Source organism: Saccostrea echinata, unplaced genomic scaffold, assembly GCF_033153115.1.
Source record: "Saccostrea echinata isolate AGI-Se365-2 ecotype Australia unplaced genomic scaffold, CSIRO_AGI_Sech_v1 ptg000054l, whole genome shotgun sequence".
NCBI classification, from domain to species: Eukaryota; Metazoa; Mollusca; class Bivalvia; order Ostreida; family Ostreidae; genus Saccostrea; species Saccostrea echinata.
In genome coordinates this window covers 17,158,130-17,170,449 of record NW_026889803.1, presented here as the reverse complement: position 1 = coordinate 17,170,449, position 12,320 = coordinate 17,158,130, and the positions used below count along the sequence as shown (strand labels likewise).

The following is a 12,320-nucleotide window of genomic DNA, read 5'->3' as shown; positions in this document are numbered from 1 at the left end:
GACACCAGCAGCTTGTTAAAAAAAGTCGATCAATGAAGAATTAACCAATTGTTCATCAAATGATTTATGGTTCAATGTCATGATCAAATCCAATCTTAGTAGATTTTTTTTTTTTAACATGACAACCTTTAAATTTCATATTTACCTGAAAATGCTTTTAAAAGAAAAAGTTATGTTGATGTATGACAATGATTTTAGGAAGTTTGAGATTGTGGACAGTTTGTTAAAATTAGTAAAACTGTATGATGAACTTGATTGGAAGAAGTTGATAAAATGCTCTTTTTAAACAAATATATTTTCTGACTATGCATAAAATTTTTGCAGTGATAACTAAAATCCTTTTTTCTTTACTTCAGATTTTCAAAAATATAATTCCTGTGGCACACACTTCCAGTGTGCTAACAGATATTGTATAGATGAAGACCTCAAGTGTGACAAAGTGGATCACTGCGGTGACAACTCTGACGAGGCAATGGAGGGGTTTGCTCAGTGTGGCGTCAAAGATGGTAAGTTGAAAAAAAATTGTCTAAATTTTTACATTTAACTTAACATAATTAACATTTTATTTATAATTATGTGTCACTTACTCCAGTTTTTTTTTTAGTAATTCATACTTTTATCATATTTTTATATGAGTTAATTTTGAAGGGAGAAATAGTTGTTTCATTGTATGATAAATTTTGGTGCCGTTACCAGGATTATAATGGCTGAAGCCATTATCTGGTACTGTGTTATTAATATAGCAAACACGCTGATGTTTACCAAACCACACACATTTTGGACATTGCCTAGATAATACTGAATATATTTTGGCTAGATTTTAGGTTTATATCAATTAATGTTCAAGGTGGTCACATTTTTTTATCGATAATTGGCATCTTTTGGCTCTCTTCCTTCAATTAGTCAAACAACAACAATGAAAGGTATTCTAGCAGTCAAAACCCAGAAAGAGCAATTCTGATACATTCTAAGCATTTCTACTGATAGTACAGAGGTTTTATAGAGCTACATGTAAAAGACTAAAGAATCTTTTTTTTTTTTTTTTGGAAAAAATTATTTTGTAGTCATTGGGTATTGTCATCAGATTATCTGGCCATGAATTGTATTCAACAATACATGGATTAGATTTGTAGCATTAAATTCATCTCTCTTTTGTGATAAACATGAAGATGTACATAACTGTTAACCTGGGAAAAAAAAACTTTTAGAAATAAAATATCGTTATTTTTACATTTGTTTTATTTCATTAATAGTAAAAGTATTTCACAATATTTTTTCAAAAGTGAAAGACAATTTGTTGCAGTATTTTTGCTTGCACGAATTAAGAGAAAAGATTTTATTTGTTCCCAAGAGCTACCACCATTGTAAAATAGAATTTAGATATTTGGGGATTTCAAGGATAATGTACGAGGGGTGATCAAAAAGTTCGCGAGCTAATTGAATAACTTCCATAAAAGAATAAAATTAGTTTTTTTGTGTTCATTATTTTTTAAAGCAGTCCTCTCCGATTTAATGCACATCTGCCGCTGTTCTGCCCACGCGCGAATCACGTGATACAGGCGGTCACGTGACATGCTCCGAAGCGTTCCATTCACAAGATGTAAAGATTTTTCCGAGTCTTATATTTCTTACCATGCAAGTTATTTTTATAACAAAAACAGTCAGCTTGTCAAAAATGGCCAAATCTCGGCAATAGGATGGGTGGATAAGGATATCCTTTCCGGGAATGAGCAGGTGACCATCACAACCCAAGTCTTCTGTCTTGGGAGCGTCGTTTATCCAATGTGGATATAAGGCATGGCGCCTTCTATTTATCATATCTGATATGATTAAAGTCTTAAGTAAACGATATTTTAGGGATTTAATAGCTGTATTATTGTTAAGATATTCAACTATTTTTCTAACTGTAATTTGGCGGTCTTTCTTATCAAATTGCTCAACTGAGGACACATCTCTTCCCCAGCTTGCTTCACTGGGCAAGAGAACAAACATCATTTTTAACCATATCCCTTCTTTCACTAAAACAATCAATCCAATTAATGATTGAACTCCTGGCAAGTCTTTTGTCTTCATAAACTTTATACAAAGTATTATATTCTACTGCAAAGGAATTTCCAAGATACACATTAAACTTTACAGCCGTTCGTTGCTCGAGTACGACTGAGTCAGTCATTTTTTGTCACAAGTAACCTACCTAATGACGTCATTTTCGAATTGTGACGTCACAAACATGGAGCAAAACATTACATAAAACTGCTGTATATAGAACACATGTATGACTATATGTGTGCCAAATTTCATTCTGATCTGAATTGTGGTTTTGAAAATATAGAGATAGTTCGCGAACTTTTTGATCACCCCTCGTATATATATATGTGAAAGTTTAGTTTGTAAATAGAAAAACAAGTTTTTATTTGGAAATAAAGAGTAAATTTCATGGATCTTAACACAAATCTAAAGAAAATAATCACAGTAACTGGGAATGGTTTAAAACAGATCACCCTCTCTAATCCGAAATCAGAGAATTTAGGTCTCCATACAATTCTATAATCACTGACATCTACATAACACAGAGACTGGTGCCAGACAATGTTTTAGTTCATTGTTTTTATCTTCGGTGAGAATCAAGAGAAAAAGTGATAGAGAGCAAAGCTTGTTTACATCAGGACTGCATGTTGTTCCTGTGATTTCTGTCATATATCAAGATTATAGGGACATTTTATCAGGTCATCAAGTCTAATCCTTTATCCCAATCCAAATTTTGGCTTTTTTTTTTTTTTTTTTTTTTTTGGTGAAAGGAAGCTTCCTTGTTTACGATAAGATGTTTCTGGGCATATTTTTCAATGACAGTTAAGTAAGTGGGTGATGTATTTTATAAATGATTATTTTGGTGTATTCATTTATCATTCTTGTCTTTAAGTTCAATTTTGCACTGGTTTCTCTCGGTTGAACTCTATTTCAAAGGCCAGGAAGTTTATTTTCTGATAGAATCATCAAATTGAACTTTTTTCATCCCATACTAAATAAACACAATCATTTTAATCATATGCAGTTGTATATAAAATAATATTGTTTGACTTAGATGCATTAGATACCATATTTAATAAACTAATATATAAAATGTTTATTAGTTTAATTAATGGTTTAATTAAAGTGTTTACAGTATCTAAATTTCAGACAGTCACAGTTTAGTATTTGAAAATTTTAATATCAGATGTTGATGATTAGAATAAAATGTCTCTCAGATTAAAAGATTTTTAAAATTTAGATTTACTTACTAACATGTGATGATTTCAGACTATATGCTCATCATTAATAGACTTGATATAGAGTACCAATAGTCCAAGAGCATCCGTTCTCATACAACCGACTTCATAATCAGCTATTCTCTCCAGCTGACCACCATAACTTTATCTTAACAAGACATGGCAGACAAAAAACTAATTAAATAGGTCTGCTGAGAGTGGAATTAGAGGGACATATCTCACACCAGTATCTCATAAATGCACCTGATATCATATTGGAGCAGATTAGAGGCGGATAGCAAATGAAAGCATCAGCTTTATTGAGAGAAGATTTAGATGTTAAGCCATTTAGCAAACCAGACCACAAAATATACAATTTTTTTTTTTTTTTTTAAAAAGCAAAATCAAAAAAGTACTATCATGGAAGTAGATCATAACTTTGCAAATGGCAAATTATTTCCAGGATATTTCATTGTTTTTCAGAAGGTAATTTGATGCTTCCTATGCATATAATTTATCCTTGCTCATCTTATATTAATATCAAGGTGCCTGAATTTGATCTTGTTTCTTTGATCAGGAAATATTGGTATTTGGTGCCTTTGGGTAGATATAATTATTCTTTGAAGTAGGAAAAGCAAACAAGCTGACATGGATATTGTTGATGGAACTACAATTTTCAGAAGGTTTCAGAAACATATGGATTGACGGTGAATTTGTCCAAAACCCCATTTGATTAAGATAGTGGATGTTATGATTATACTGGCATGATTCATATTAAAAATAATTGTAAGTGTTAAAAGATTACTCTATACATCCAACAGGATGTACATGTCTAATGGAATTTGCAAGATAAGACGAGCAATTTTACATTAATTACAGGCAGAAATAAAACCCTTTTCACTTACATGTTACGTTTTACCTAGCTGTTTGGGAGAAAAATAAGCATTTTTTAAAATCTGCATTTGAAATGCAATGAAAATTTGACATTTTTTAAAATAAGAAAACACATCAGATCTGAACACTGTGACATTCATAGTCTGCACTTATTTTTTATAAAAAAAATTTTCATTTAAATATGACTAAAGTACTACTGAAATCAGATACAGTATCTAAAAAGGTTTAAGCAGAGGCTGTTATATTGTATCTGTATAATCAGGTGCAGTCTCGCATTAGCCTTTATTTATTTATCCTTTTCACCAGGAATTAGAGATTTGTTGGGGGTCCTAAGCCCCTCATTGTTTATATATTTAAAACCAGATATATTTTTGTGTTGTTTCAGATGGCTCATTTCTCAACCGATTTTTAGCCCTCGGAGTTACGGCCTCAGTGACAATAACTGTAGGAAGTCTCATCGTACTTATCGTCTGCATCGTCGCTGCTGTCTGCTGTTGTAAAAAAGTATTTTGTAAACCGCCCCCAGAGGGCACCACTAATTCACCACATAATGCTGCCCCCAACAATTTGGCAGCAAATGGGGTTCCACCCTATAATCAAAGTAAGGACCAAATAACTGTTTCAACTTTTTTTCTCAGTGTTATAAACATGTAGTTGTAACTAGACATTCATAATTGAAGATTTTCTAATCATATTTATAAATTGCTTTCTTGGTAATGGATTCGTGATAAAGTATGGAGCTGATCCTGTTTCTTAGAAAATTGTGATGTAATCCACTTTATCTCCATCAAATAATGTCCTGCTAATTAAGATTAAGCAATCAGCATCTTCAGTCAGATAAACTTTAATTACAGAATAGAGTAATGGAAACTGATATCTGATGAAAACTAAATGAACTTGATCCCTTAGAGGGATCAGTTTGAACATGAACAAGAGAGATTAATAGGTTCTTTGCTTCCTGTGGAACTCCACAGAATCTTACAACCAAGGTCATCAACTTGTATAATGAACATAATTACTAATGTAGCATGGATTTCTTCTGATTTTCTTGTTGGTAATGAAAATCAAACCTCTACTAGCAAAATCATCTGTCATTGCTAAACTATACATGTTGAAGAAAGATAATATGGAAATAAACAGAGAACAAAAATCTCTGGGGATAATTAAATCTTTGCAAGATAAAAGGGATAGGGTGGTTCAGAGGACAATATATAAAAAAAAACCTTTAAAGTCTAGTGAAAGCCCTAAGAGATGGCTTTAAAGTTTTTGTGTCACCTGCAGAGCAGAGCGACACAAAGGGATCACTTTACCTGGCATCTGTCTGTCTGTCTAACTGTCCGTCTGTCACTCTATATTTTTTGAACTGTAAGATGTATGGATTTGATATTTTGCACATATATTGTTTTCCGCTAGGACTTTTGTAAATTACCATGGTTACCAACTTCATGACCCTTAAACTTGACCTTTGACCTACTTTTCAAAATGTTTCATAGTGCTGATATATTTTTGATATTTTAGAGGTAAGTTTATGCTATTTAGCATTTGCACAGTTTGTCATAAAATATTATGAAAAATATCAGCGTTACAGATCACTTTGACCTTGACCTTTGACCTACTTTGCAAACATACTTTGAACAGTTAATTTAACTTGCATGTTTTGAATTTTTAGAGGCAGGTTTTGACAATTAGCATTTATATCACGTTTATGAGCTTATGATACTGTACTTTGAAAAATGTATACACACGGACTGAAATTTGAATATTATGAAAATAAATTGGGATCAGTATACCAAAGTGGATAATTGTAGATAGCTGCAGAACTGTAGTGTTATGGTTTTATATTTTAGTCTTTGACCATAACGCTACAGATCCCGTAATGCAAATATGGTGCAATTTACAGTGCAAGGTTTTCTGCGCACTTTGGGGATGTATTTCTCTGCTTTCCAGCATTGGACCATGAAAATACCTTTCATTCCCTAATTCTAGACATATTCTATTACCAACCAGTATATTTCATCCACCTCCTAAACCCTTTATAGTCATCTCTCATAACCAATAAACTCTCTTGTTTTGAATTTTTTGTCGAATGGCAGAAAATTCAAAACAAGCAAGTTTTTTGGTCTGTAGAGACGATTGTAAAGGGTCAGGAGGTGAATAAAATATACAGGTTGGTAATAGAATATGTCTAGAATTAGGGAATAAAAGTAGCAGATTGTCCAATGCTGGAAAATGGAGAAATAATTTCCCAAAATGCGCAGAAAATCTTGTGCCGTTAATTGCACCATATTTGCATTACAGGATCTGTTATGGTCAAAGACTAAAATATAAAACCATAGCTCTACAGTTCTGCAGCTAGGTTGTAGACTGACAATTGCAGTAAAGACAGTCTGAAATCTCTTGTGGAGGATTGTTGCATTCAACACATTATAAAACGATAAATTATTATTTTTAATGATTTTAATCTTGTAATATATTTAAGCTCTGAGGGTGGGGGAATCATATTTCTGATTCTATCACAGTACATGCAGTCTTAATTTCCATGGATTTTTTAAAAAAAAAAAATGGGTTGGCTGGTAAATGCAAGCACTTTAATGCTAGTAACAAGTAGCGGACTACTATAAGATTTAGTTGCATCTTTAGTGATGCTAGAAAGCAGCTGACACCAGAGTTCCTTGGAACACTCTAGTTTTTTTTAAATAAAGTACCAATACTTATTGAATCCTCAAATTTTAAAACTGACGTAACAGTAGGTGCTTTGAAATCTTCAGAATTTATATTTTTCCATAAAGTTCACTTCTATTACATATAAAAAGATATTACAACATGTACTAAGGAAAATCTTTTCAAAATCCCCTAAACCTTTTAAACCCAACAACATTTTGGCCAGAAAGCAGGTATCGAGAGTGATATATGTAGAGGATAGACATTGTTTGTAACTAGGGACAAGTAGTGGCCAGAATCTGCTACAGATCAAAAATGATGTTCATTGATGAAAAGGTTAAGGAGGAACTTCCTAGATTCTTAAAAATATCAGTATATTGGATGGAGTAAGGTTTCTGCAGACCTCTTGCTTCTTTCACCTGCCAAAGGTATTGGGTTCATCAGAGTTTGTATTGATACTTCAGAAATGATAAATAACATGCCAACTACAGACAAAAGAAAATACCCAGTTGTTGCAAAAATGTTAGGAGATTAGGCGGAGGATTAACTGATTAAAGAGTGGGGATTTAAAAATGAAAGCAAAAGATAACCTTCATGATAGTGACTTTGAAAAGTCAATTCAGATCTTCCTGACATTATTTTTTTGTCTAAAATTCTAGAGTGTCAGGTTGGCAGTATACATTTATTGGGGCAAGAACTATTGGTTTGCCTTACCATTTCCTTTGAAACTTGCTTTAAAAATGTGGCACAAAAAATTGATCCCAATAGTGATTAAAAAGATTAAATTTCTAGTATCTTATAAAAATTGCACTTGCTTGTGGCATATCTGATTGCATTAAATTCTGATAGTTAATAGCCCTGAGGACCATGCTTTTAGAAATTTAATCCTCTCATTAATTAACAAAGTGTTAAATTTTGCGACAGTTCTGACATAAATGAAAAAAAAAGCACATCTTTCAGAGCAATATTGTTAGATTTAATACCTCAGACTTAATTCAAAATAGTTACGCGAAAAACAGCTTTTCATAATATTTACCAAGTTGAATGCTGTGAAATAAAATAGTGCATATCATTGAGAGGTACAAAAAACATCTGTTTAAATAGCAAAACCCCTAGAAAATGATTGGTTTTGTATTTAGTATTTTAGGCCTCTTAACAAACAAATTTGATTATTTGTAAATGCATGTTCATGTGTTGACATAATGTTTGCATTTTGAGCAAATTCTCATGATCTACTGCAATATTGAGTATGAGTTTAGATTAAAAGTGAGTTAGTAATTGCAATTTAGCTTCCAATAATCAATATTTGCATTGTGTATACATTGCTTTATATAATGATAGTAAAAATACAATATGAATTAAATGTTTAAAAAAAAAAGCGTATTCAAGGATTTATTATTCTGTTTTGCAATAATGCTTTGATTGCAGTTGCATGGCTACCTAAATGATGAAGGCTTGAATGATTTTTAAATTTCAATCGGGTGCATGAGTACCTATGGGCACATGCGAAACTATATAATTACAATAAGCTTAATCATTATAAAGTTTATATGCAATGAGAGCCTCTGAGTTTGGCATTGTTGTGAATACTAACACAGCTTTGAATATTTTTGCCTTTTCTTTGTAGGTCAAAGCACATGTAACTCTTCATATCCTCCTAGTCGGGAATATAGCGAATTTCCACACACGCATCAGGGTTACTTCCCCATGCAACCCGTATACCACCCTACCGCTCAGCATGGTACAGCGCTGTACACCGCTGCTTTTACTCGTGATGTTTTAGTAGCTAACACTCACAATTCAGGAAGTGCTTATTCCTCACAGTCTCACTCTCATTCACAGCCTCCCTCCCACCACCGATCGTACACGCCGACAAGCTCCCGCTCGGGAAAGTCCACGCGATCTAATAATAGCACAAGTGTCACCTACTCTCAAGGCACAGACAAGATTGCACTGCCCATCAACCTATAGCAGAGAAAGACATATGGAAAAAGGAATTGTGGGATATATATAGTGGAGTGAATTGTGGGGAAAATGGCAGAAATGGAAAAATGACTTATTGCAGTGCTATATGGACACTTGAACTTGCAGGGCATTTGCTTTTGCAGTTGCTAAGAATGATTGATACTAGACAAAGTGTAAATGTCTAGGTTTCGTGCAGCAATTTGAATGTGTTTTATTGCTGTGATATAAATGAGCTATTATTTGATTAGGAGAATGTGAAATTGTGATGTGGATGCCATGTGACCTATAGCTACTAAATTTTAGAGATTTATAGTCTCGTAGACTTGTAAATTGACAGAAATATTATGATCTCAGGAGATATTTGTGTAGCACATACAATGATTATGTAATTTTTAAATTGAATTTGTAGTGTGTTCAGAAACAGTGTCATAATTGTCCCTTTTAGAAACCATATCCTTATTTCAACATTTTAAAATAAATGACCATATGTACTGTTATGTTTATGCCAATATCATTAGAATTAATGAAAGTTGATTTTCAACTCTCTTTTTTTCACAGTCGCACAAGCAAGGCATTTTCTGATTTTTTTTTCTAAATTTGTACATACATTGGTTATTTTTAGCAATTTATTATCTATTAATACACTTCCAAGAAGTTGTTATAAGATACAAATTATTTACTTTTTTCTTACAGAAGGTTGTACATGTACATCGATCTATAAAGAATAGGCCGGTATATGTTTTCATTAATGTGTAAACTTTTCAACCAGAGTTGTTGAAGATGAACATGATATTGATTAGAAAATGTTGCATTTTTTTTTTCAAGTTTCTTACCACAGTTTACCAAGAAATGCTTTTTTAATTAATCATATCAAGCAGACTTTACTACTTAAAGCCACTTGATTTGTCAACGAAAATTGTTGGTTTTTCCGGTACATGCAAATTGCAATGATACCTTTTCCACAAATTAAGTAGCTGATATATTTTAAAAAGAAAAATTCTGCATTTGAGAGTCAAATTTTAATTTGGATTAATATTTAATAAATGAATTAAGGGCAGCTTTTCCTATTGAGATTAGAAAAAAGGTTGATTTAAGTCACATAAAGGCATTCCCAGTAATCAAGATTTGTACAAAAATTCTGGGTTACATTTGATATTGAATCACAATTGTAAAAGATGCATGTCCTGAAACCTACAGAAGATTTCTTTTATCTCCTCGGTAAAGATTTACCGGTACAAGCTAATTGTTTTTAGTTTTCTAGATAAACATGAGTTTCAACATCATGCAGTTAAGGAAACATAAATGCCATTGACAGAAATTTTCATTTTGATAGTTAAATTTCATTCACAATAAAAATAAAAGTCTTTGAAACATAAATGTTGAGACAGGTATTATATTCATCTCATTCATTGCACATGTCTACCTGTCTCCCTGCTCCCCTTTTGACTCCCTTGGTCCCCCCCCTTTTTTTTTCGTTGTTTTTATTTATTAAACATATTTATATCAACCTTCTGTGAAGGCAGAGATAATGTGAAATCCATGTGCTTTGATGTAAAACAAAACATATTGATGATCAAGATTTATATGAGAATGAATTTTATCTACATAATGCATTTATCCGTAGCAATTGTGAATTGCAAGAATCCCTTTTAGAAGAATGTTTATTATTGATTTAAGTTTGTTTTTTTATCCTTGTACCCGAGTACAAAAGTTGTAAGGAAACAGTATATTTTTTACAATTAACTCTTGAGTGTTGTGATCCTGTTTTAAATGTTATTATGAAAAAGTTTAACGTTTAAATCATTTTTAGAACTATTACATGTATTTTTACATATGTAATATGCCATATATTTATGACTTGTCTTTTGGAATTGGATTTAAATTTTACTTATTTTTCATAATTTTGTTTCTATATGATTATTATTATTTTTTTTAAATATTTAATTTAAATAACTGAATCTGAGTATTTTTATGTAAACTAGGAAATTCAGTATTTTGATATTTCTGGATTTTAATATAATTCTAATTCCTATTTTTGAACCTTCAATATTTATTGATATTTCTGGAATTTAATATTTTAGTTCCTTTTTTTTATCCACTTAGCTGGAGACTAGATCCAGTTAATTTGCATGACAATCAATCTGTTGCATTATATATTTATTACCATGTGTATTGTTTGTTTTAATTTTCTCATTATGAAGCATTAATTTTCAGCAGGTTTATTTATTTGTTGTTCATCAGTAGATTAGAGAACTCCTTGCCTGGCCCAATTTTCACACATGTTCTGTCAAGTGTTGTTATTGTTTTTTGAAAGTTTTTTTTTAAAATCACATTGTAGTCAATGATTTCAAGATCGATAGCACTGAAAAAAAAATCACGCAACAGTCGTGAACTAGCTCCCTTGAAGTCAGCTAGATATTACTTTTAAGTCCCATACCAAAGTTCTGTTAATTTTCTTGTAAATTATAAAAATAAAATAGGTGTGAATACAGTTATATTGACTGATTCAAAAATCATGTTTCTCTCATTTTTATTTTAAAAATTAATGATTCCTATACTTAGATTTGAAGAATAATATATAAAATGAATTTAGGTACATTGTATTTGTCAAAACTTTCTTATTTCAACAAAAGCTAACTTGGGATATAATGCCCAATAGATATGTGTGTAAACAATTTGTACAACTAACTGCATTTAAATCAAGATATCCAGACTGTTGCATAAATACCCATTTGTTCTGAAGGGGTACAGACTGTTGTAAAAAGATAATAAAACATGAAAACATTAAAGGTTTTGTGATTCTTGATCAGGTGCTGTATTTTGGTAAAAGAGCTAGTATTTGACATTTGTCTTTCTATGTGGTCTGAAATTTTTTTTACATTACTTCTTCTCTAGAACCACTGGATCATTTTCAACCAAACTTGTCACAAAGCATCCCTGAGTAAAAGGGAATATTGAAGTGTGTCCTAGAAAGCCTAGTTGAGCACTTGACTAGTGATTCAGGGGGCCTGGGTAGGAATCCTGTTATGGTCTGTTGCATTTTTCTTTCCTGTTACATTTGGTGCTGTGTCATGGCCTGGAAGTAACAGATGACAGACCTGCCAAGGAAGAGTCAGGATAAGTGTCTTTTGGGGCAAAGACTTCAAAGTAGAGAGGTGTGTGGCAGTCAGGCAGGTTTTTTCACTGATAGTTAGATAGTGCAGAGCTGGAAGAGCACCTAACTAGTGATTCAGGGGTTCTGGGTTCAAATCCTGGTCTGGTCAGTCACATTTTTCTCCCTTCCTGTTGCATTTAGTGCTGTGACCAGGATCTGGAATGACATGTGAAAAGTCCTGCCAAAAAAGAGCCTGGGTTATTGTCTTCAGGGGTAAAGACCTTCAAGGAGGAAAAAGTTTGGCAGTCAGGTAGGTTCTATCACCAGTAGCCAGATAGCTCAGTTGGTAGAGCACCTGACTAGTGATTCAGGGGGCCCTGGTTTGAATTCTGGTCAGGTCTGTTGCATTTTTTTCTCCCTGTTACAAAAGGAAAAGCCAAATCCTCTTCTAGGGGAATAAT

The 12,320-nt window shown here is 32.4% G+C and overlaps 1 protein-coding gene across 1 annotated transcript in view; it reads left to right on the top strand.

Moving 5' to 3' along the window:
- The window catches only part of LOC133206424 (uncharacterized), a 33,963-nt gene extending 23,337 nt beyond the window's left edge, over window positions 1–10,626 (top strand). Inside the window, exons 5-7 of the mRNA XM_061342408.1 lie at window positions 357–506; window positions 4,525–4,740; window positions 8,428–10,626. Of these exons, the coding sequence (XP_061198392.1) occupies window positions 357–506; window positions 4,525–4,740; window positions 8,428–8,771 (710 nt within the window). The 3' untranslated portion in view covers window positions 8,772–10,626. The remainder of the gene's footprint in view (window positions 1–356; window positions 507–4,524; window positions 4,741–8,427) is intronic.
- Window positions 10,627–12,320: the final 1,694 nt, after the last annotated feature.